This window comes from Sminthopsis crassicaudata, chromosome 2 (assembly GCF_048593235.1).
Source record: "Sminthopsis crassicaudata isolate SCR6 chromosome 2, ASM4859323v1, whole genome shotgun sequence".
NCBI classification, from domain to species: Eukaryota; Metazoa; Chordata; class Mammalia; order Dasyuromorphia; family Dasyuridae; genus Sminthopsis; species Sminthopsis crassicaudata.
This window is the reverse complement of record NC_133618.1, coordinates 245155477-245181776: the sequence shown is the minus strand read 5'-3', so window position 1 is coordinate 245181776 and position 26300 is coordinate 245155477. Positions and strand designations below refer to the sequence as shown.

The 26300-nt window shown below is 36.0% G+C and overlaps 1 protein-coding gene across 2 annotated transcripts in view; it reads right to left on the bottom strand.

The window, feature by feature from the left end:
• GNAS (GNAS complex locus) overlaps positions 1-26300 on the bottom strand; it is a 286023-nt gene that overhangs the window by 219449 nt on the left and 40274 nt on the right. Inside the window, exon 1 of one of the 2 annotated variants that reach the window (XM_074288701.1) lies at positions 24254-24275. The exons of the other annotated variant lie outside the window; for it this stretch is intronic. Coding sequence (XP_074144802.1) covers positions 24254-24260 — 7 coding nt within the window. The 5' untranslated portion in view covers positions 24261-24275. Of the gene's footprint in view, positions 1-24253; positions 24276-26300 lie in introns of those variants that run through there. 2 annotated transcript variants of the gene reach the window in all.

The window sequence follows — 26300 nt, the reverse complement described above, 5'->3', positions numbered from 1 at the left end:
AAATAAAGGTTAAAAGGATGAAATACTTTTGGTCTCCAAAGTCCCCACCCCAAGGTTTTCTTAATACTTAAAGACTTTTGAGATGCAAGGAGAGATGATAGAAAAAAACATTGGACTTAGAGTCAGAACATAGCTGAATTACAATGCTGCCTCTGCAACAACAAAAAATAAAACATAATGTCAATGAAATTGAAAGGCTTTTGCATGAACAAAATTAATGTAACTTGGATAGGAAGGGAAGAAGTTCATTCAAACAACTTTTTGTATCAAAATATCCCTGAAAATATTTTGTTTAAATTTTTATTAAAATTCAGCATTTTCTATTTTTAAAAAGTTCTCCATATAGCAGTTTTTATTTCCCCTGGTCATGTATAAAGTTTCCCACACTCATAGACTGGTCTAAAATCTCAGTAATCAGTTCAAAAGGCTCTATAGATTTGCATTGTTATGTAGAGAATGGATCCTTTGCAGGGTAAATGAAAGTGTAAGGTGAGGAAGTCAAGATGAAGGAGGCTGAAAGTTGCTGCTGGCACCAAATAATCTCAATGTCTTCTTGGTGAGCCACATAATGCCTGCTTTTCAACAAGCTCACTACAAAAATAGGTTCCCATTCTGCTCATACTAGCGCTTCTGTTGCTTGGTGACTTCGCCAACTTTGCATCAAAGGACTGTTTTCACTGCAACCCCAAATCAATGGATAAACATGGGGATAGCCACTAACAGCACCACAAGGTACTTGGGAACACTTGTTGGCTTAGAAGTAGCAGAGATGGTTTGTAGGCCAATGACAGCAAAGCAAGTGTTTGAAAATTTTAAGAAAAGCAACTATACCGTTTATAGGTTTAGATAGCCAGGCCAGACAAATGTTTTGTGTTTTCAGAGGGCTATTTTTTTTTCTTCTCATGGGAGGTCTTTGGAAGGTTATGAGCTGGCACTCTGCTGCTTCCTCCATCAACCTCTCCCAATACACCTTGACTTAGTCCTGTGACTACTTAGTTTGGGCTCATAGACAAAATGGATCATTTCCCAGTTTATCAGGTCTGTCTATTCTACATTCTTTGAAGCCTAATAAGAATGAGAATGATAACAATAATAATAATAATAATGACATCATTATTATATCATAGGTGATATTTATGTAGCATTTTATGGCTTGCAAAGTACTTTATATACATAACTTTATTTAATCCTCACAGTGACTTTGAATAGTAAATTATTGTTCTTCTTTAGTTTTTTCAATCATGTTCAACTCTTTGGGATCCCATGTGAGGTTTTCTTAGCAAAGATGTTGGAGTGGTTTGCCATTTCCTTCTCCAGTTCATTTTACAAATGAGGTAAACAGAATTAAAAGTGACTTGCCCAGGGTCACACAGCTAGTAAGTGCTTGAGGGAAGAATTTGAACTCAGGCCTTCCTTACTCTACCCATTGTGCCACCTAGCTGCTTCAAGTGGTAAGGACTATAGGTAGAATAAGCTCCAGTTTACCAGTGTTTCAAGAAATGAAGGCTCATTTATACTTGCCTGAGGTCTCACAACTCAAGCATCAGATGTAGGATTTGAATTTAGGGCTCTTCTAATTCTAAATCTCATCTCATAGTGCTGCTCTAGATGTCACTATGGGTCAAATAGTTTTCTTCTTCTCAGACATCACATTATGCCATAATATAATTTGCCTTCATAATCAATGACAGTCATAATAGTTAAATTAGTTATGATATGTCCATCTCAGATGGTGGAAACAATTGATTCACTCAATAATTTCATAAATTTGTGTAAAGATGTCATGCTCATAAGACCAATCAGGATTTAGAGTTTAAATGTATAAGAATTATCTAGTCAAATCTCTTTTAATTTTATGGATGAAGAAACTGAGGTTTAGGTGGCTTAAGTGATTTGCCAAACATAAATGCTAAGCCACCCAGGTCCTCTAACTCCAACTTCAAGTGTTCTTGCCCCTACATGTGGTTACCATATTGATGAAATGTAGACAAGGATGACTTTCCTTCTTAAGCTCAATGTACAATGGCCACTTGTCAAGCTGGAATTAATCTTCTGGTGAAGAGCTTTCCATGGAAGAAAATGACTGACAAGAGAGCCCTTTGCTCTCCTGATGATGAAACATAGAATAATTATTAGCATTCATCATTCCCTTTGGCTCTGCTCTCTGTCATTGGCTAATCAGGTGCCACTCAGGGAATGTGAGAGGGAAATAGATTCTGAGTGACTTAGACAAAGTGGAGGAACCATTCATAGGCAGTTTTGAGACTAGAGAAGAAATGAAAAATCCTTTCTTTTAGATGACACAATGATTAATGGATTCAGATTTTAAACAGTGGCTTTTTATCTTCAATATTTTTAAATTATGGTTCCATTTCTATAAGTTCTCTCTCCATTGCCATAGTTCACCATCTTCCTATGCCCTTGTAATCAATTTCATTAGTGACTATGGCTGAAAAAAAATCATCATTTACTGGCTGACCTTTCTGGTGATGCAGCTTTTCAAACTCAGTGAGATTGCGTAGATACAGAATCCATAACCAGGCCCACAAGTAAAATCTGCCAGCCTATTAAAATCTACCAGAGCTTGGTACATCTTTGGGAAACAGGGGTTGCAATGAATATGGAAGGAGAATGACCATTAGAATTGGCACTGATGAAGTTTTGTTCTTAAACTAAGAACAAACAACCCTTTGTTCTTAGTAGGTGACAAGTGGTTCTGAATAAAATTTTGTTCCAGTAATTGTAATTGGTACCAATGGAAATAAAATCTTTTATTTCATTATCAGACTGCTTCATAAACAATTAATAATTCATTCTTCCAAACCAACCTGCCCTAAGAGCTATTTAGGACTTTTAGTCTTTTACAAAGAACAGGATTAGCTGAATATAGCCTATCACCACCAAGCTGCTACTTATTTTTTCAGTCTTTCTACACTCTACTTCCTTTCATGTATTCTATAATCCAGTTTCACCAGCCTACCTTGTGGTTTCTCACATGTGAGAAATGTGATCTTTCTATGTTCTTTCTCACATGTGAGAAACTGCAAGGTAGGCTGGTGAAACTGGACTCTGGGCTCTGGGCTCTCTCATTGGCTGTTCCCTATGCTTGGATTATTATCTTTCCTTATCTCTACCTCCTCAAATCAAATTTCATCTGCACGAGACCCTTAAGTTACTGCTAGTGCTACCCTCTGACATTACTTCTCATTTGCCCCACTCTCATATGCACACATATGTAGATAGCTGTTTGTCTCTTTCATTAGAATATGAGTTTCCTATATGGTAAAGAGGTATTTTTCTTTGTCTCTTCAAAACTCAGCATGGTACTTAATACACTGAGTTTAAATGCTTGACTGGCTGATGAGCAAAAAATGGAGCAAAACTCTCAGAGCCAGAATTTAAGTCAAACATTTTTTAAGGGCTTCTAGGCTTGTGTTCTCTAGATAGAAAACCAGTCAAAAACTTCTTGACTGCAGGCTTGAGCAGAATCTGTGGGACAATAGGAAGGTCACAATCATTTTTAAGGAAGAGGGACTTACTCATGATGTAAAATGTACCACAAAAAACCCTTCTAGAACTTTATCTGCCATAACCAGGTCCTTCAACTCAGACCTCTGTGTCCTTTGGATTCTCTGTGGTCTAGTAAAGATCAAGTTCTTAGAAGCCTCACTTAACACAGTCATACTAAGAAGGCAAGAACCAGCTGTATAAGTCTTTGTCTGTTGATTTCAAGGGCCATTTATGGTACACAAAGCATTCTTCTTTCCATATCCAGGACCATGTGACAAGGCATTAAAGTGATTAAATGGACACATAGCAGAAATAATAGTTCAGCCAGAGATGCTAGGGAAAAACCCAGGCTTGCCATGGCTGGTCCTGACTGAAGCAAAGCTTAAGCACTGGCTGGCACTCAGACTATCAAGCAAGGTATTAGAGATTCTGGGTCCCAAACTATAGACCTGTCAAAGAGCTCCAGAGAGCCCTGCATGCTCTGCTATTACTTTTGAGAACACTCTTTCTACATAGTCTTGAACAACATGATTCTAAGAGGCATTACTGAAGCAAAGGACTAGCGTGTTCCAGGTTTTTGTTTTTTTTTTCCTTCTAACTTGGACAGGATAATGTCTACCTTGGAGACACTAGGATTTATTGTAACTGGTTCCCTCTGGAGTTGCCTGAAGAGCACAGCTGTTAAAAATAACCCAGAGGAAATCAGCATAAATTCTAACTGGGACCCAAAGGAGTCTAATTCCCAAGTGAAGACTGGCACAGAGTTCGTAACTATCTCCCAGGGCCAAAATGCTAGTAAAAACCTTATGGATCCAAGGTTCATATCGTGCTGTTATCTAACATGTGTTTCAAATGGAGTCTCACAGCAGAGTGATTTTAAGGACTATCTTTCCAGTTTAAAGCCATCAAGGGAAGGCAGCATTGTGTAAGTACAAGAAACTCCAATTCTGTAATCAAAGGAACTGGATTTGAATTCTGGGTCTGTTACTTACTACTCTTACTAACTGGGAAGTGTTGGTTTATTCATCTCTAAAATCAAGGAGATGATCTCCAAGATTCCTTCCAGATCCAACTTTTACAATCTTTGTCTCATAGTCATGATGAATCTTGTGTTGTTATTCAATTGTGATGGCTTTGATATATATATATGAGCCACCCAAAAGTACTCTCAACTCTCCTTTTGTGGTGGAGAGAGACATTACTTGAGGAAAACCCGATGTTTTCTTCTCATCTCTTTCCCTATTTCCTGTTCTAACTCCATGTTCTATATAATTTCTATATAATTGGTTTTATTTGTATCCCTATGAATTTCATCTTATGCTTTAAAAGCATTTTTCTCAGAAGTGGTCCACAGATGACGCCAGACTGCCAAAGGGAAATATGACAGAAAATAGGCTAAAAACCCCTAATTAAATTATCTGTAGCAATCATAGAATAGTTTCTTCAAAAAAGTGGAGATGATGATGACAGGTCAATTATTTTCATATTGAAACCATTCTTACATATAGTTTCCTCTTCAAAGGAGCAATCCTCAATTATGGGAGATTTATCAATAAATATATAGTGAACTTCCAATTATCTGAGCAAAGCACTTTAAAATTTGAAAAAATACACGATTAACTGATTTGACATGGTATTTATCAGTAAAAACATGAAAATATAACACACACACACCCGAACTATTCTCAAAATATAGCTAGTCCTAATGAAATGAAATTTAATGATTTTCATATTATAATTTTTGGTAAGGGAGGAAACTTTAATCATAAAGTAAAACTATCTAGGTTACTTAATCTTTTAAATTCTTGAATCTATCCAAATTTATTGATCTAAAATGTTTTTAATTAGTATAATCAGATTTCAATTTGGTTAATCAATTAGATTTTTATTTGAGTAGAAGAGAAAATTTTTGTAAAAATAAAACACTTTAACAAAGTTTCAAGAACTAAAAACTACATTTTTCTAGACTATGTTCATCACAAGAATTTTATTTTTCATTTTATTTATTCTTTATGCAATGGGGGAAATAAAAGTGGGGCAGAATTTAAATACTTATAAAGATAAGTTATTTTTAAAAAATGCTTGCCCAGGGTCATATAGCTAGTGTCTGAGACCAGATGACTCTTGACTCCAAACCTGGCAGTCTATCCACTATATCACCTAGCTGTCCCTAAAATGATGGTGCTCTCTCAGATTGGCTAAGATGACAGGAAAAGATAATGATAAGTATTGGAGGGGATATGGGAAAACTGGGGTACTACTACATTGGTGATGGAGTTGTGAACTAATCCAACCACACTGGAGAGCAATTTGGAACTTTGCATAAAGTGTCATAAAGAGATCCAGCAGTGTCTCTACTGGGCCTGTATCCACAAAAAAGGGAAAAGGACCCACATGTGCAAAAATGTTTGTGTAGCCTTTTTTTGTAGTGGCAAGGAACTGATGTTCATCAGTTGAGGAATGGCTAAATAAGTTATAGTATATAAATATTATGGGATATTATTGTTCTATAAGAAATGATCAACAGGATGATTTCAGAAAAGCTTGGAGAGATTTAGATGAACTTATGCTAAGTGAAGTGAGCAGAACCAAGAGAACATTGTACACAGTAACAAGAAGATAATGTGATGATCATCTGTGATGGACAAGGCTCTTTTCAACAGTGAGGTGATTCAGGCCAGTTCCAATGGTCTTGTGATGGAGAGAGCCATCTGAATCCAGGGAAAGGACTATGAGGATTGAATATGGATCACAACATAGTTCCTTCACCTTTTTTTTGCGATTATTTCCTTGCTTTTTTTGTCTTTATTTTTTTTTCTTTTTGATCTGATTTTTTCTTATGTAGCATGACAATTATGGAAATATGTATAGAAGAATTATACATGTTTAACATATCTTGTATTACTTTCCAGCTAAGGGATGGAGGTGGAGAAAAGGAAGGGAGAAAAATTTAGAGCACAAGGTTTTGTGAGAGTGAATGTTGAAAAACTATATTTGCATATATTTTGAAAATAAAAAGCTATTATTTAAAAAAATAAAATAAAAAGATGGTGCTTAGTGACTTTATAGATGCATGGTTCTAAAAAGGAAGAATTCCCTGCATAAGCCAGAACAACTGGAGTAGATGATATCAGAGATCCCTGTCCAGTCTGAATATTCTATTATCTTCTCATTTTTCATGACTCAACTTTTCACAAAAATTAATGTGTTAAGGGAAAAAAAACACAAATTAAGAAGTTAAAGAAAGAGGGGAAATTTAGGAGAGAGAAAAACGTTTCCATGCTTGTCTGCATAGCTCATTTTCACAGAGGCAGTGTAGCACAGTAAATAAAGTATTTAACTTGTAATCTCTGACACCTGGGTTCAAGTATCACCTCTGACCCCTGCTGATTATCTGAAATTCAGTTTCTTCAAAATGAGAATAATTCAACTTATTATATTTACCTTATAGTATTGTAGTGAAGCTCAAATGGGAGCGGAAATTAAAACTGGCTATGCAAATTTCAAGGCAGTTTTGATATAAATGTTAATTTATATAAAAATAAATTTTATATAATGTGACAAATATATAATGTCACTTAACCCCTTTAGGCCTCAGTTTCCTCACCTGAAAAATGAGAGATTTGGACAAGATGGCCTTTGAGATCCTTCCAGCATTAGATCTATGATCTTAAGTTCTTATATAGCAGTGGTTCTCAAACTTTTGTCTCAGTTCTTTATATCATAAAAAATTGTTGAGGTTCTGACCAAAGAATTTTTGTTTATGTAGGTTATATTTATAGATATTTTCTATATTAGAAAAAAATGAATTTTGAATCTGTAGATCTTCTGACAGAATTTCAGAGCCCCCCAGAATTCTCTGGATCACACTTTGAGAATCACTGTCAAGTACTATTACTTGACCATTTATAAAGAGTTTCCCCCATAATTGGCTGGATTCTTCCACATGCATAAGTCCTAAAAGGGAGTGAAGGGCTCAGAAAGTGCTGCCAGAAACAAAACTTCTGATGCTCTTGTAGCATGGATTTACGACAGCTAAGTCTCTTTGGTTTTCTCTGTGACTGATGTTGGGCAATAGCAGCATATCGGGCACACAAGAACTGTCAGGGAAACACTCACAGCAGAGGGAAATGCACAAAGAAAAAGCCATGGAGGGACACCTGATCTCTGCAGCTGTGCTGCTGCTCCACAGCCCCAAGGTTCCACCTATCTCCTCTTTCCTCCCCTATCCAAGCACTATCACTTCCGGTACAGGCAGTTAAGATTACTGGCAGTCTTCAGACACCAACTGTGAAAACCCTGTTCCTCCTACATTTTTGTTACAGTTGCAGCATTCTAAAAGCAATGCTCCAGTCCTCCCTAGAACTGCTTAATGAAGCGACTACCTTTGTGCCCACAGCTCAACTGTACTAACAATCCTGGGACATAGGTCATGTTAATTTCTCCATCCTTCTTTTTACAGATGAGCAAACTGACTCTCAGAAAAGTTAAGGGGAACCTTTTTTTCCTGCCAAATACCAATTGGAGACAAATGGAGCCAAGTGCTCTAAACTCAGCCAGGTAGTCGTGTCTCCACCCCCCCACCCCGCCCCACCCTGCTTATTTCTCCTGCTTCTTTTACTACTTGGATAGAAAATGTTATAATATTTCTGGTAATGAATGAACATTTCAGGTTATGTTAAATGTCTCTAGACTTAACTAAGTAGTGCTGTAAGAGATATGACCATTTTCTAAAAAGTTATGGGTTTTTTTTCCCTATTTATTTGGTTTCATTACTGCCCATGAGAGTCTCTGGGCACTCATTTTTTAGCACATTTTAAAATGAAAATGGTCTAAATTAAGAAGCAATCTACTCTTGCCCAACATTGTTTCTGGCATGAAAGATGAGAACAGATTTTCAGAAAAAGAATATAATCATTACTGGATGACACTGGATGTTCACTTCACTGCTTGTAAGTCTCTCAAAAAAACTTAAAATTTTCCACTTCCAAAGTGCTGTTTCCCAAGGAAAAATAATACTCACTGTCATTATTCTAACATAAGAAAAATGCATAATATTCTAAGTCAATATTAATTTGGCCAAAAGTCCTTTATAATCAGATTTAAGTTGTGTTGTGAGCTCTCCCCTCCCCAAATGAAATTATACTGAAACTTGAAAATATCCAAACAATTAGTATCATATCTCAGTATCAGAACTCAGCCTCCATATTGCTCTCAGAAAGACTGAATTAACCTAGTTCTTATAACCTTTTTTGATTAGAAAAGAAATGATAAGGTAGGAAAAGGAAAGTGCTTAAAATATGTTTCAAACACTCTTTTTAGCCTACTGTGAAATCAACAAGAGTACTATTCTCCATCCTTGCAACAGGCAGAATCATTATTTAAATGGATAAAAACAAAATCATGTTGACCCTTAGGCACTTAATTTGTTTTCTATTCTGATGTCTTAGGGAGAAAAGCAGTTTCAACCCCCATTTCCCTTCTCTAATTTTATTTCCAAATGTACACAAAATTTTAAAATGATTTCCTTCAGAAAAAATTTAACCAAAGTATAAATGCAAAAAATTTATAGATTATGTTGCATTTTGTTTGTTATTCATTCCAAAATGTGAAACAATAGATCTAGATTTCTTTGTAGATGAAGTGGTTTCATTTATCAAATTATCTGGGATTACCTAACAAAAAGTCTCATATCCCTAGCCTTTACTTATTCTGGCTTGTTATTAATAGAAGTAAAAACAATAATGGCCAGTATAAGTAGGGGAAAGGAGAAAATCTGAAAGAGATAAATTAGGCTTTCCAGGGTATAATTTGACAACAAACTGACTAATATGTATTTGTACTCTTAAAAATTGTACACCCCAACTGTATCCACAGACTATTTTATACAGGGAGATCCCATTGTCAAGTTATACAAAAACAATAAAAATGATGAAATTTAAATAATTTGTGTTTAGTTTGACCAAAGAGGAAATTGATAAAATTTATTCCATTTTGGATATACTCTAAGCACTTATTCTATGGGCTCTGACCAGCCCTATAATGGAACAAATCAGAAAAAGGATGAGAGAATTAATTGAAACAACAATGTTGTTCCAATGTTTTCTAACAGTGAAAATGCACTTTGTTCACTTAGTCAAGGCAGTCTATAGTATAAATAGCATGAGACTATCCTGACTGCATACTTTTCCATTTAAAAACTTTGGTTGATATATAAGATGCAATTTGTTTATTGACATCTCTAAGATGTCTCCAGCACATATATATGTTAACATGAATGTAACACATGCACGTGTAGTACACACACAAATCTGTCCCTTTGTTCACAGTACTCCAATATACTGAAACCCATCCCATAGTCCATAGTGTACATGTACAAATCACTGAAGCATGTCTCTCAGGCCACAGGACACAAGTAGGTACACACCCAGAAACAGCAATGAAACCTGCTCACCTCTTCTCCCTTTCCCTTCTTCCCCTAAATCATAGACTTTGTGAGTTATCCTGAAAAAAAAATAGAGTACAATTACTCTGCAAAGGCATCTTCCATAATATTATATGTGTGTCTGGGTGAGGGGAAGAAAAGATTTCTGTTGATAATTATAGAGGAAACTTTCTAGATATTTAGCCATTCTTTTTAATGGGTGTTAGTGATGAAATCATTTCCTATTCAATTATCAAATATGGAAAGATATCTTTATCTTATTTATAAATCATATCCATTTCTTAGGCCTGAAGTTGATTAATATATCCAAAGATTCACTATTTTTCTTTTACTTGTTTTGCTATGGAAAAAGCCTGAAATACCAAAGCTTGCAATTTTTTTTGCTGGGGAAAAGGAAGCAAAAATGGGTCAAGGGTCTATGTGTGTGTGAGGGGGAGGATTGTGGATATGTAGATGCTCCATCTGTGCATACATGTAGGAATATATGCATATGGACTTGTTTATGTAGAGAAAGTACAAGGAGATATAATGAGAATCAGGCATTAGAGCTTTTCTCACAATAGCCCTGGGATTCTTGATTGTCAAAGAGGTATGTTTGTGAGCTGGCAGTGAGGTTGAGGTTAGGGAAAGGGGTACAGATGATCCAGTAGAAACATTTCCTAGAATTCTCTCACTGTTTGGAGAGGATGGGAAACATCGGTCCCACTTCATAAGGAATGATTGCAAAACACAGAGTCTTCAGAATTTAGAAAGGTCAGAATAGGACTTATATCAATTGTCCCCATTATTGTGGCTCATCATCATTCTCATCTATGTGCCTGATTTTGGTCCAGTACTTTGCCAACTTTACAATGTTATATACATGTCATTTATTATCATGATTATCTCGTCCCTTTTTTTTTTTGATGGAATTCAAACAGGAATACTCTTGACACAAGTTCCTGTCTTATTATTTTACATGTAATAATTGCCTGGAAAGATATATGTCTTTTTTTTTGGGAAATTTAATATAAGCATTGGAGTATAAATGGAGGAGAAAAAGGGGAGCTCTTTCCCTTTCCCTGGCCACCTCCTACTATTGGTGCTCCTCCTAATACTCACACTATACGCTGTGGTTTGAGAAAAGAGTGAGGTCAGGCAGCTTGCAGTGAAATGGGGGAGAGGGGAGGAGGGAGTCCTGATGGCTTCTTTTCGGGCTATTTTTAAATCAGTTGCTGCTATTTTTAAAAATGTCACTGGTTTTCATTTGATGAACTTTATTTTCTGGGCTGCCTCCTCCCACCTGCTTATATCCAATTTCTTTCTCATAAGCACACATACAGCCTCTCCCCTTGCATGAAAATATACAAGCTATTCCACATTCCAGTAAAAATCATTGTCTCTACCACCTTTGTCCTGCTTCTGTTCATATCTTCTTTTTTCCTCTTCCACCTTTCTCTTCCCATAGTCCCTTCCATTAGCCTATCATTTTTTCTTTCACTTGTAATGTCCACCATCACTACCACTCATTTTTATAGACCCCTAGCACCACTGAAAACAAAGGCCTTCTATTCCAAACTCTCTTCTTTTATCTCCTCCCAGAATGTCTTTGCAAAGATTTTCCCTTTGTCTTAAACACATTCCCTCTAAATATTTTACAGAGCTAGGGGCCCTTTTTTTCCTCTGATCTGTCCATAATCCCAATCACACTTGCTATTCTCCTTATTCTTCCCCAAAGGCTGGTCCCAATTTTTCTCTACACATCCTCAAATCTAGCTTAAGATGAAAACCTTCCAACAGGGAGGCAATATCCTTCTCCTATTTCCCTCTACAGTCCAACTGTTCTATGCTTCCCAAAGGAGTAAAACAGATCTTCAAAAATTTTAATCATTTAAAACAAAGGTCTGCAGCTATGCTCTCCTGATTCTTCTCTCCTTTCTTCCCCTTCCCTCCCTTCTCCTAAACTCCACAGTGCAGAGTGCAAAGTGCAAGCCAGTTAGTCTCCTCCTGGGTGAAATCCATCCCTCTCAGAGCACATTCCTGCAGAGAGAAAGCAAGAAGGCAAACAAACGCCCCTGTTGCTAAGTTTTGCACTTTATACCCTTTTATATTTACAATCCACCCTGAGCTAAAAATAGCAACACCAGAGCCATTTATAACTGGCCGGAGGTGCCCTGGAGCTGCTTCGGGATCCTAGTTGCTGGGAGCCTTTGCATATTTTCTACCTGAGCTCATCTTTCACTAAAAGAAACCCCTTCTTTCTCCCTTTTCCTCTGGGTTCCAACAGCAGCCCCATCGTCCTGTGTGTTTTGCTTTAAAGGTGGCCACCCAACACAGGAGAGGAGACAAAAAACAAACAGTGCAAAAGCAGTTCCCCAGAAAGGATCTAGTCCATTTTAAAAAAATTCTAAATTTAACCAACACCAAGTAAAATGAACATTTCCACAAGCAAAGCAGAACAGAAAAACATAATTATATATGAAACTGAGTCTCATTTATGTTGTTTTGTAGTGTTTGAAAAGATCCATTCTGCATTAGAGGGAGGAAGAGTTCCAGAAAACCAGTAACATTTTTCGAAGCTTTGGATCAAGAATCAGGACTCAGAATGCTAAAGCTAGAAAGACTAGTCCTTAGAAACCATCTAGTTCACTTCCTTCATATTACTATAGGAGAAATGGAGGAAGTAATATGGTACACTGGGAAAAAAAACAAAAAAAAACAAAAAAAACACTCAACTTGGTGTCAGAGGGTGCAATTAAATCATGGTGCTACTCCTCCCTACTGGTATGATCTGGTCACTTAAACATTCTGTGCCTTAGTTTCATTATGTATAAAATATGGGCATCAGATTAGATGATCATTAAGGGCCCTTTCAGGTCCAGATCTATGATCCCATAAGCTCAAAAATGGAATAACTTGCCCATGGTCATAGAGCTAATACTTCTAAGCATAAAATTTAACCTATGCATTCGTTTCCTTCATATACATTCATAAATGAGCATACAGACACTCATATAAGAACACATACGCACATGTGCACATTTAAATATGTGTGATTTCTTAGACTTTTTTAAGTATGAAAACTAAAAGGTGAAAGGCAAAAGAGACTTCGAGGCTAACCAGAAGTTATTTTTGAATTCATGGAAGGACTGTGTCCTGGTCTCACTTGCCTACAAGGTCCACTTAAACCAATATAACCCCTCCAATTGGCCTTCAGGCTCTCTACAATCAAACAATCTACCTTTCTGGCTTTGTTTCATATTAGCCCTTTCTAGCTAATCTGGACCACGCATCAATCCTTGTACATGCTTGGAATTTGTTTACTCCTATGCCTTTGCTCATTCTATAACTCAAATGCTGCCTTCTCAGGAAGCTTCCCTGATTAGCAGACCCCATTCCCCATTACACTTCATATAGCGATTGATTTGCCCTGCTCCAAAGCCTTTACCATATTATTATTTTCCCTTATAGTTATTCGGGCTTGGTGTCATAATGCTTTCTTCCACTGTGAACTATATTTCAATGGAAGCCAGATGTTAAAGATGAGAATATTCCTTGTATTTTTTGTATTTTTAACTTCTATAAGTGCCTAGATCATGTGCCTGGCACATAGTAAGAGCTTAATAAATCCTCACCGATTGGTTGGTACAAATCACAATGTACTTGTATCTTATCTGAGCTTTATATTTTTTCCCAAGCCCAGAATGGTACTGTGCCCGTAATAAGTAGCTAACAAAAGGTTTGGAATTGAATAACAACAATCTTAATGGAAATCAACCCAATGCAAAGCTTGAACTCCATAACTTCAGACTTGTGTCCTAATATAGAACACTATTTGTATAATAGGCACTGGATTTAGGAGTCAACAGACTAATGTACTAGTCCTGGTTTGGCCTCAGAAATCTCTACCAACTCAAAAATTTCATGATCAAGAGTAATAATAAAAATGTATCAATAAACACTGACTATATCAGGCACTGCACTAGGGGCTGAGGAGTCCACAGAGGGTGGACTAGGTGGAGTCCATAGAGAAATTTGCTCCCAACTGCCCGCCTTAGGGAAGGTCCAGTTTGCCAGCTCCTTTTTCTCCAACACTGCTGCAGCTCTTGACTCTGAAGTTCCCTGGATTGTTTCTCTTGATTTGAAATGGAATTAGTTTCCAAGAAGACACCCATTACAACCAGGCTACTACTCTGTATAGTTTATCATAGCATCACACAATCCTAGAGCTGAAGGGACTTAGAAAGCCATCTACTCCAACCAAACCCATACCTGAAAAGGAATTGCTTCATGAAATTCTCAACAAATAGTCATCTAAACTCTGCTTGAAGACCTCCAGTGATGAAAAACGTGTTCTCTTCTGAACTGCTCCTTTCATTTTTAAACATTTCCAGGAATTTTAATTTACATAATGTGTAAATAAAAACATATTGTGTCCTTCTGCAAGTACTACACAGTGTTCTGGGGACAAGTGGAATGTCTAATTCCTTCTCCACATGATAATCCTTCAAATATTTAAAAGATAGAGATCATTTTCAAGCTCCTCAATATCCCCTCTCCCCAACAAAGTCTTCTCTTCTTCAGGTTCTATATGTCTTCAGTCAACCAACATAGCATATTAACTTCAGTTCTCTAGCATCATTATTTTTCTCTGTTCATGCCGCAACTTATTAATATCTTTACTAAAACATGGCACCTAGTACTGGACACAATACTCCAAATGTGGTCCAACCAGTTAAGAGAACAACAGGCCTATCACCTCCCTTATTTTCAGCAGAATGATTTTAGTTTGTATGTCAATTACATATCAAGTTATAATCCATGACTCAAAACCAAAGCTTTGGCTGGGCTGGATGCAAAACTTCTTGCAAATTACGCTATTTGGGGCTTACTTTAGGTCTCCACAGAAAATCTAAAAGGGCACTCAGCAACTTGCATAAACTCTACTTGATAATACATGAATATAAGACTGTCTTTGTTTACTATCCTACACACACACACACACACACACACACAAATAAATAAGATTCATACTGGAGCTCATATCAAAACAATTTTCCTTCCATCCCAGGTAAACTTTCATTTTTCATAGAGGTTCCTTTAGATTTGAAGTCTTTCTATTCCAGTTCCCCACAGGAAAACAACAACAACAACAAAAACATAAGTTCATTAAAGAGTTCATCATTCTGTTACTGGTGAGCCCCACCTTCCCCAGAGTCTTATACAATCATCCTCTGACTTACAATAAATATTAGCCAGGTGAGCCATCTTCCTTCCTTAGGAAATAACTTGAAATTATCTCTTATTTCTCCTGAGCCCTACCTTCCCAAGGATCTACACCAATGGTCCTCAAACTTTTTAAATAGGGGGCCAGTTCACTGTCCCTCGGATTGTTGGAGGGCTGGATTATCATAAAAACAAAAACTCACATTCTGTCTCTGCCCATTTACCATAACCCGGTGGGCCGCATAAACGTCCTCAGCGGGCTGCATCTGGCTGGCGGGCCATAGTTTGAGAACCCCTGGTCTACACAATCTTCTAGCATTCAATTACTCTCCTCCCTGCCTCCTCCTCTGCCCCACATACCTAAAGGACACAGTATTTGGGGTTGCTAGAAAATTAATACCTTTCCCCTTAAATCAATACATAGTAACAGTAGAAGGCAAGGTCCAAGTTTGTCCCTCCATACATTTTCTTTTTTTCCATTGTCCTCCACTTGGTCCAGAAACTTGGTATTGTCTAGGAACTCCTGCTCAGCATACAGAATATCTGGCCCACAAATTCCTCCACTTGTACAGGAACTGCTTCATGTCCCACTAATGCCTCTGAGTGATACTGGTCCTGGAAATCATGGTTGACTGAAAAGATATCCCAGATGTTTTATTTTCCCCTCCAGGAAACCAAGGATGTGTATTTGTATAAGGTTCTTTTTCCTTTTGCCCTCTGTACTCTTTTTTACTCTATTTTCCTCTCTACTTCTATTCTCTTTTGAAGTCTAAGGGTATAGGTCAGGTATAAAACTAGCTTTAGCTTAATCAATCATTCTTAAATGTATTGTTAATGGCAGTTAGTGGCAGTTCATAAGGAGATGTCTTCAAAGCTAGAACAAAGACCTAATTTTTGGAAGTCCATGAGGATTTTTATATTGCATATGAGACGTCTACAATGCTTGAATAAAATTCTATTGGTAGGTGAGTACCCAAGATAATTCAGTCCACACCCCATGCAAAACATTACATATTTACTATCTTAGCTTCCTCACTAGAATGTAAACTCCATAAGAGAAAGGACCATGTATCATTCCTCTGTGTACCTCCCGGTTCCTAATACAGAGCTAGACACATAACCTGCATTCAGTGGATATCTACTGATTGATTAGAAATCTTGTGATTGCCAACGTAGCAAAAGCAGCTCAAAATTTCCAATGCCTGGATTTAGAGAATATAATTCTCTAGAATGGGTTTTGTGGGGTAGGGAAGATAAAGAGGAGGGACTCTTATAATAAAACTCTCCATCTCTTAACTCCCAAAGCTCTCTCCTAGGTTCTCTTTTCTCTCAATGCTCTCTTTCACTTGGTGATCTCAGCAGTTCCCATGGGTTCAATTATCTCTATGCAGATGATTCCTAGATCTATATATTCAGTCCCAGTTTCCTCCTGCAATAGGAATAAATGACATTTGCATAGTACTTCATTGCCATTATAATTTATAATCAACTGTTTCCATCCTGAAGCAGATAATATATTTATCCCCAGGTTCCAGATAAGGAAATTGAGGTTTAGAGAAGCAAAATGATTTATTCAAGATCATATGATCATTCAAGACTCATTCCCCCTTCAGAACCCTCTCTGTTCTTGACTACTTCTTCTATTGCCCTAATCCATTGAAACTTGCCCAAGTAATAAAGCTCAAATTGAGTCTAAGCATTCATATTGATTAGCCTCTCCAACTGTTTGTATATCTAACTGGTTTTTCAGAGGAGGGGGGTATAAAGTCATAGGCAAACTTTATTGGAAGAAAAATTTCTATTTCTAGTTCCACAGATTGATTTTCCAATTTGGGGAGTAGGGTAGTTGGTAGGTGTTCACTGAAACTTCTGGGATATGGGAATAAGAGAAAGTATTAGCTATTCTCTCAGCTTATAACAAGCTAGGAATAGAAGAATAGAGATATACCTGTTATGTTTCTCTTCTTCTTACTTAACACACACTTTCCTATTCCCCCCAAAGATTTCAAGAATGAATAAAAAAGCTGCTTCAAACTTCCTCCAAAGTGGAAAAAACTGAATATCAAATTTGCCTGAGTAAAGATAGATGTAGCTATTGAAGAATGGAAAATGAGAGATACTCAAGGCAAAGAGAAAAGAAAAAAATCAAACTGCTCCAAAGACAATGAAATTGAGAGGAACCCTTAATTATGTATTTTAATTGCAAAGAAGAAAGCTTATGCCTGAGGTCCTCTTTATATTAAATAATTTCATCATATATTGCCAGCACAAAATGTCATTCTGGTAGCAAATGTCAAAATCATTCTGGTAGCAAAAACTGGAAGCAAAGTGATAATTAAAGGAGGGATGAACATGATACTTAATTTACACAACTATATTTCCTGGGTTCACTACAAATTTGTCATCTTACTTCAACTAGGCCCTTACTACAGCAAGATAGTTTTTCATTCCTCACTAAACTAATCTCCATTTCTTTCTTCACAACAGTTATGCCAAATCTTTTTTTTCCCCCTCCTTGAGCCTTCCACATTATCCTCTCCACCCCTTCCGCCTTCTCAGAAAGGAAAGCTTTGTTTGTTCCTAAGAAAAATCTTTTATTTTTAATCTCTCAAATCCATTGGCATCATTTCCAACTCTCTGTTTTCTCCTCTTTTACTCTAATCTCTGACAAAGAAGTCTCTTTTCTCCTCTTCCTTGGTTCCCTCCATTTTTTCCCATTCTTGGTCTCATCTCCTCCCTATTGCTCCTTCAATCAACTTTTCTCAGTCTAATCTTTTAGCTTTTCCTTTCTATTGGCTCCTCCCCTTAATTCTAGAAGCATGCCCAAGTATATTCCATTCTTAAAAAAACTTTGGTCCTATCTTCTCTTCTCATAGCCAAATGCTTAGAAAAAGCCATTTACTCTTGTTGCCTTTCACTCATTTTTAAACACCTTACTATCTGATTTTTTACCTCAGAATTCAAATGAAACTTACTTTCTTTACTGCATTAATTATCTCAAAATTGCCTTTCCTCAGTCTTTATCTTTTTTTAACCTCTCTGCATCACTTAACACTGTTGACCATCCTGTCCTCTTGGACACTTTCTTCTCTTTGGGTTTTTGTGATCCTACTCAACCTTGGTTCTTCTACTTCTCAGTCTTTTTAGGTTGATCATCATCCATATTCTCTCCCTAATAGAGGATCAACCTCCATCCCAAGCCTTCTACTCTTCTTTCCATATATTCTTTCTTTTGGTCTCCACCAGTTTCCCTGGGTCCAGTGATCATCTCCACAACAATCACTCCCAGATCTATATTTCTAGTCATGGTCTCTCTCTCAAGCTCCAGGAATATATCATCAATTGCCTTTTGTTCATTTCAAATTGAGTGTCCCATAGGCATCTCAAATCAACACATCTAAAATGGAACTTATTCTATTTTTCCTCCAAAATCCATTCCTCTTCCAAATTTCCTTATTTCTGTTGAAGGAATCACCATCCTTCCTATTACCCAGATTCACAAATTTGTTATCTTTCATGTTTCGCTCGTCTTCACTCCATATATATCTAATCAGTTGCTTAGTCTTGCTGATTCTTATACTTATCCTTTCTCTATATAAAGTTATAATTCTAATTCAAACCTTCACTTCTAATTCAGACTCCTGCTGGAAATACTGCAATAGCCTCCTAAGTGGCCTCCAGTGTCTCCTCTAGTTCATTCTCCAAATTGATATTCTTAAAGCACTGACAACATAATTCCCCAACTTGGTAAATTCTAGAGGCTTCCTATTTTCTATAGGATTAAGCACATATTTTTCTGTTTGGCATTCAAGTCCTCCACAACCTGACTCTAACCTATCTGTCCAGATATATTCTACATTATTCTTCTTCACCCAGTCTATAGGCCAACTAACTGATCTTGCTGTTTGTTCCTCACACAACCATTTCTAATCTCTTTGCCCTTTACAGACTGTCCCCATGACTCAGAAAACACTCCCTTCTTGCTAGATTCCTTCAAAGCTCAATTCAAGCAATACTTCTACACAGTGTCTTTTCTTGTACCCCCAGCTATTAGTAACTTTCCCCAATTATGCAATATTTATTTTCTACATATGGTATTTTACAACAAACATTAAATCATGTTAATTATCTAATGCTTGTTCTTCTTTCTTTCCTCCCTGTAAGCTCCCTGATGGCAAGGACTGTTTCATTTTTGTCATTCTTTTTCCTTCACAAATTATAGTATCTCACACATAGTAATAGCTTAATAAATGCTTATGAATTGACTGATCAATAAAAGAACATAATAGAATATTACTGTGCCATTAGAAATGACAAATATGAGTAATTCAGAGAAACATGGGGAGACTTAGATGAAATGAAATGGAATGAAGAAAGCACTACAATAATGCAGTAACTACAATAATATAAAGGAATATAACACTGAAAGGAAATGTTTCCATTAGTTGCAATAACCAATCTTGGGCCCAGATAACAGATGATGAAACAAAATTTCTTCCTTTCAGTAGAGTGATGAAGGACTGTGGATACAGAATATTACATATTCTATTGAAGTCACTGCCTTATTGGTTTGTTTTGGTTTTCTCTTTTCCTTTGTTGAAAAGAAACAGTTAATAGGGGAGTATACATATAAGTATTTGGTTGTTTTTTTTTTTTAAGGCATCTCAGAGCTTTAAGAAAAATGAAGATTAAAAATTATAAAAAAACAAACATTAAATCATGTCAACTATCTAATGCTTATTCTTTCTTCTTTCCTCTTCATCTCTCACATTAATCTCTTCCCAAAACATGCTTGTTATAGAAAAGTTTTAACCATTAGTGGGAGTTTATATTAAAATTTTAACTTTGGAAAAAACAATGTTTCCTACATCACAAATAAATCCACTGGCTCTAAGGTGCCTCTTCATGTGATTTAAATTTTCTTTACTTATCGGGTCCCAACAATAGTATTTCCATGATTTCCATTATGTTTGACTTGAATCTGTGGATTAGTTGCTATTTAACAATGCAACTACTCATTCCCTATTTCCAGTTACTAGGATAAGCATTCAACTAGAATTTACTGACATTAAAAAATAACATTTGACACCAACCACCATTTACAAGAATACATGATCTGCTCAGCAGACGGAGGATTTAGAAAATAATTTAGTCCTGTTTGGAAATACAATTTCTAAAGATGTATCTATGGGAGAAATTTAGAGATGACTTAAAATTTTTTGTTAAGCACTGGATTTATGAAGACAAAATTCAATAGGCTTTTCTACTCAAAAGGGAAGCAAAACTTTCAATTTAATATTTTCAATAAATAGATTTTGTTTGTTAGAAGTAGAGTTATAATTTGTGCAGATAATAAAATAGCCTATTCAAAGTGAGTGTCCTTACAGAGCAGTGTCTGACAATATTCATGTCTGGCCACAGGGTCTCTGCCCAGTGCAGGGCTGTTCCTATATTATCAGCTACTGAACCATAAGCCTTATTTGTTAAAAAAAAAATATCACCATAGTCTTTCCTATTAATTGCTATATATATATATATATATATATATATATATATATATATATATATATATATATATATATATATATATATATATATATATATTTTTAATCTCCACAAAACAGCAGAACAACTCAAAACCACCCAAAAGGAGAGTAGGGTTTCCTTTTCCTAAAATCCATGCATTTTGTGATAATTCAGTTCATAAATTATTTATTAAGCTACCTCCTACTTGCAAGACATTGTGAACTTAAAGTTTCAGGCTAACATTACAAGTAGAATTGATGGTTTATATATGAGGATACAGCAATCTCTACATTTCAAGATGGTGTCTAGTTTTCCTCATCTGAATAATTAGCCATTAATTTGCAATGGGTTGGCTCAGAGATAAAGTGTGAAAATGGTCTAATTTTAACCATAATCCTAAAACTGTAATGATATGTTTATGTTTATGTTTATGAAACATGCCAACAATACTTAGCTTTTTCTGGCCTCTACCCCTTGCATTTGAATCATCTTAGGAAGACTAAAGATTTCCCAGTAAGAAAAGATATTAGACACTGAGGTTCTCTTTCAAGCTGAACTGCCAAGCATTCAAACTCTACTTTAGGAAATACAGTTCTGATGGACCACTCATTTGGTCTGAAGACCAAATGTATTTTTACTTAAAAAATTGTTTTATGGAGAACACAAGGCAAATGCTCCCATGATAGTCATAAGAGGCGAGCAAAGATACTCTCAAGATCTCTCTGAAGAACTTTAGTAGATTGTGAGACATAGGAAATGCTGGCACAGGACCACCCAGCATGGCATGCCATTATGAAAGAATGTGTTATGTTCTATCAAAAAAGCAGAGCCACAAAATCACAAAGAAAATGTGAGATGTGAAACTCTAGTAACATCTCCATCCCATATATAAAAATAGGCTATTTGTGCCTGTCCTGTGGTAAGCCTTCTGAGCTCTTTTAGACTGGTAAGCCATAGTCGAACACATTGTATCTTGACCCTGATATTGTGATGTCATTTGTTTCTCTTTGAGTATGAAGGATGAACAACAACTCTCTCTTTTCTTTTCTTTTTAAAGCAAGCAAAGTAATCTTTGCAGGTCCCTAAACTCTACACTTCCTATTTTTGTGTGCCATGGGGATGGGTGTCACAGAATCCTACAGGATGAAAGCTTATTATTATTGACCTGCACAAGAATAAGTCATGCTCCTTAGTATGGTTGTGGTCCGATTTTAATCATTTACATGAAAGTGACCAGATACCAGGTATTGAGCCCCTCTAATGCTCCCAGGGGGAGAGCAGACTGAATAAAAATAACTTGAGAATTCAGTATCCTCAAGTTGGTTATTGAATATATGGAACATCCAGTCCATTGGTTTTGAATAATTGAGAACCAATATACTGTTGACTGAATTCACTCATTGGTTTTAGGATTAGCTCCCTATTTTGTGTCATCTGAGATGGGAAAAGGACCCAAACTTCCCAAAACTATTCCACAAGAATTGAATATGTTCATTTTTACACTGAAGATTTTTAAGTTTTTCATAGTTATTTTATCAACATGCAAATATCTTCTGAAGGATGTGTGTGTAACACCCAAAATTCTTACTAACCAATAAGACACCTATTCATAGAAGTACTGGATTTGAAAATACTCTTTCAAATCACAGATCTGTGACTTGACATGTCTATCAACTCTCTATAACTCACTTAATTTCCCAGTTTGTTTTTCATCTTTAAAGTGGAATTGGAGTCAAATGCCATAATTTGTTCAGAATTTAAAAAAAAATTATTTAAATGGAAACATTGAGGGTATCAACTAAATCAGGAATTCTCTAACTGTTTGGTCTCAGGACACTCTTAAAAATTACTGAGAACTTGAGCTTGAATTTATGTATTTTATAGATATTGGTATGTGCCATATTAAAAATTAAATCACCTTAATATTAAAAAAATAGTTTTGATCTTGTGGACCCCTTGAATGGTCTTGGAGAACCCTCCTGCACTATATTTTAAGAATCACTCTACCTAGATGGTCTCTAATTCTCTTTATAATTCTCACTCTTTGATCTTGTGATCTATACCAACACTAATGCTTTTTTATATAGCACCCTCTTTGGACTTTTCCAACTTGCACCTCCCCTGGAAGTCTGTGGTGCATTAAGAGCAAAGACTATCATTCTTTCTCAGAACCATAGGAACAAAGTTGAGGATCAGTGGGATCTCCAATACTGATGCTCATGAGTTCCACAAATGGGCTTCCTTCCCATTTATTACTAGCCCAACTTCATTAATTTTTAGAAAGAGTATTTACCAAATAACTAGGTGGTATAGTAAATAGATCCCCAGACCACAAGTCAGGAAGACTCATCTTGATGAGTTTAAAGCTGACCTTAGACACTTACTAGCTGTGTGATCCTGCGAAATAAGTTGGAGAAGGGAATGGCAAACCACTCCAGTACCTTTGCAAAAAAAAAAACAAACAAAAAAACAAAAAAACAAAAACAAAAACAAACAAAAGAGGCCATAAAGAGTTGGAAAAGACTGAAAAATGACTGAACAAGAACAAATATACTAAACAGATATACTAAAATAATCCATACACATACACTCCAATCCCAAAATTTTACATATACAAGGTTCCTGAGAAAAGAGGGCTCAAGTTTATAATAAAATATAGTTAAGGTACAAATGTAGAAAACATGATGAAAAATTGGTAACTCATAGCCCCTGAGTACTGAGACTTCTTTTCTCCCTTCTAAGGGGAAGGAGCCTCATAGAGTTTCTCTTAGGTATAACTATCTTCTGAACTCTAGAAATCATTGCCTTTGTGGAAAAGATACTCAATATTTCTTATTGTCATGAAGGGAAACACTCCCAGAAGCTTGTTCTTAGTGGATCTCATATCTCCCAATGCAGAGCCTGTCATCAGCCACTCCTGGTCCAGAGACACTGTTCCCCTATAGGAAAGCTAATTCTTTTGACTTTTCAAAGTTCACAAAATCATTACTTGTTCCCACACCACACTCATCCTCACATAGGTAGTTCCCTCTCAAAAGTACTTCACCTCTGGATTCAACCTTCATTCAAATAACTGGCTCCAAACAAACTTTTTTTTTTTTTAATACATAGTCCAAAGACATATCTGGTTCTTTTAGCCAACCAGAAAATATTTCCTATGTGGTGTCATTTGTCTTTAATCCTGTGATCAAAGTGTTTTATTTATCTCAAATGGATTAAGAACTGTTTGAACCCAGTTTATACTTTTGATTTATTCAACCAAAGTCTTCCCTGATTAAATGGAATTGGGCAGAATTCCTTCCTTACATATAAATAAGGGAACTGAAGGCCAGAGAAGGGAAGTGATCTATTCAAAATTACATATAATGAGTTTGTGAAGGCAAGACTAGAATCCTTATTATAATTATTAATTATTAGCCAAAGGCTCTTTTATGGGTAAAGTAAGTTTTATATGTCAAAGCAAAACTTTACCAACTTAGTAATTATGCCTAGAGTTAGCTCTTGACAAAATATGGTGTAATAAAAAGAAAATAAGACTTAGGTTCAAACACCCTGTCACTTACTTACATGCCATGTGAATATGGGCAAGTCACTTCCTCTCTGTGAGTCTCAATTTTTCTCCTCTGTAAAACAAAGGGGTTGTATTAAATGATCTCTAAGGTTCCATTCAATTCTAGCAACTTTAATTCAGGGTTCTTTTCTCTTCACTATTTTCATTTTTCTGTGGTTGTACTTGGCAATTTTCTTAAACTGAGAGGATGAAGAATGGGACTTCCAAGATATCAGGATTTCCAACAGGAGAAATGAAATCTGTTGTGATAAAGCAATCAGTAATACATCTATCTCCATTGTGACAAAGAAGCTAGGAATCAAGCTAAAGTAAGTGACAAAGATAGGAGCTTTGGTTACCTTTTCCAAGTCAATTGGACAACATCTCACTTTTCCAGATATTCAAATAAGATATAAATTTTTCATGGGCTAAGGCTAATAAATGAGCAAGGATTGATGATGCTAAAGGAAATCTTTGCCAATGACAGCACAAGCCAATGCCCTAGGCTAGCCTAATTCCCATATGATGCTTTCAGGTTGACACTAAACAGATAAAAGAACTTTGACAGAAAAAGGGAGTGGGAACATTTTTTTTAAAAAAGTGCTATATGTGGAAGAACACTGAATTTGTAATCAAAGGACTCGAATTTGAAGTAGAATCCTGGATCTCCCACTTATTAGTAATGTTGGACAATTACAAACCCTCATTGGGACCCCAGGGCCTTGAGAGGCTTCTTAAACTTTTTCACTTGAGACCTCTTTTAGCCTGAGAAATTTTTATGTGATTGCACATAATAACAGCAAGAATGTGTGATAATCAACTATGAAAGACTTGGTTCTTCTCAGTGGCTCAGTCATCCAAAGCAATCCCAATAGACTTTGGACAGAAAATGCCATCTGTATCCAGAAAAAGAACTAAGGAAACTGAATATAAATCATCACATGCTATGTTCACTTCTTTTTCTGTTTTTTTTTTTTTTTTTTTTTAATCTCTCCCATGGTTTTTCCCTTTTGCTCTGATTTTTCTCTCCCAACATGATTCATAAAGCAATGTATGCTAAAATAATTTTTTTAAAAAGAAATTTTTATGTGACCCCGGGGTATACAGGTATATAAAATAAGCATATAATCAAACATTTACTGATAATAAATCACACTTTCATGACCCTCAACTTCAGTTTTGAGACTTCATATGGGAGTCGCAAACCAGTTTGAGAAAGTGGGGACTAGATGACCTCTAAAGTCTCTTCCAACTCTAAACATCTTTTCCTTTGGTATTTCTAAAAAAATATCTATAGCAGGATAGTCATCTTGATTAAAAAAGAAAAAAACCAAATAAACAAATCTGAACAATCCTTATTTCAGTTGGACAGCCCTTTGGGGTCAGCTTAGCCTGATCTCATTACACCAAAGATATCAGAAACCTTATAAGGATCCTGTGGAACTTTGACTAAGAACTATTACTTTGCTAAGAAAGATTCACATCACTCAGAGAAATAAAATTGGTATTTATTAGAAGGGGGGGAATGAAGTTGAGAAAATTATGGTAAGTCCTAAATGTAATCAGAGTTTATGAAACAAGGAAGATTATTTAAAAAAAAAAAAAAAAGATAGAGGAATTAACAATAGATATGATCCTTAGCTTTGTTGCATCATTCCTATTTTTGCATCATTGCTGTTTTTACCAAGAGATATTTAGCTCTGGTTTTCTTATTTATACACCTTTCTCAGTTCTGCATATATCAGAACCCAGGGAAATCCAAACTCTCTCCATTAGTTATCCAAGCAACCCCAGAATTCTAAATCCACATCTGTAGACTTCATGGGTAACAGCTTCATGGCTTACAGTCATCCAATTTGACTTTAAATCTGACCTCAAAATTTATTCATTCATGCATCTACTCTTCCTCCTTGAGGCTCTTACAGAATGTTATTTGTGCTTATAATATTTTAATTCTTAGATGATGCAATAGAGGACCTGAGTTCAAATCAGACCTCAGTAAACATTTCCTAGCTATGTGAACCTGGACAAATCATTTAATCCCAACTGCCTTGCCAAATATGT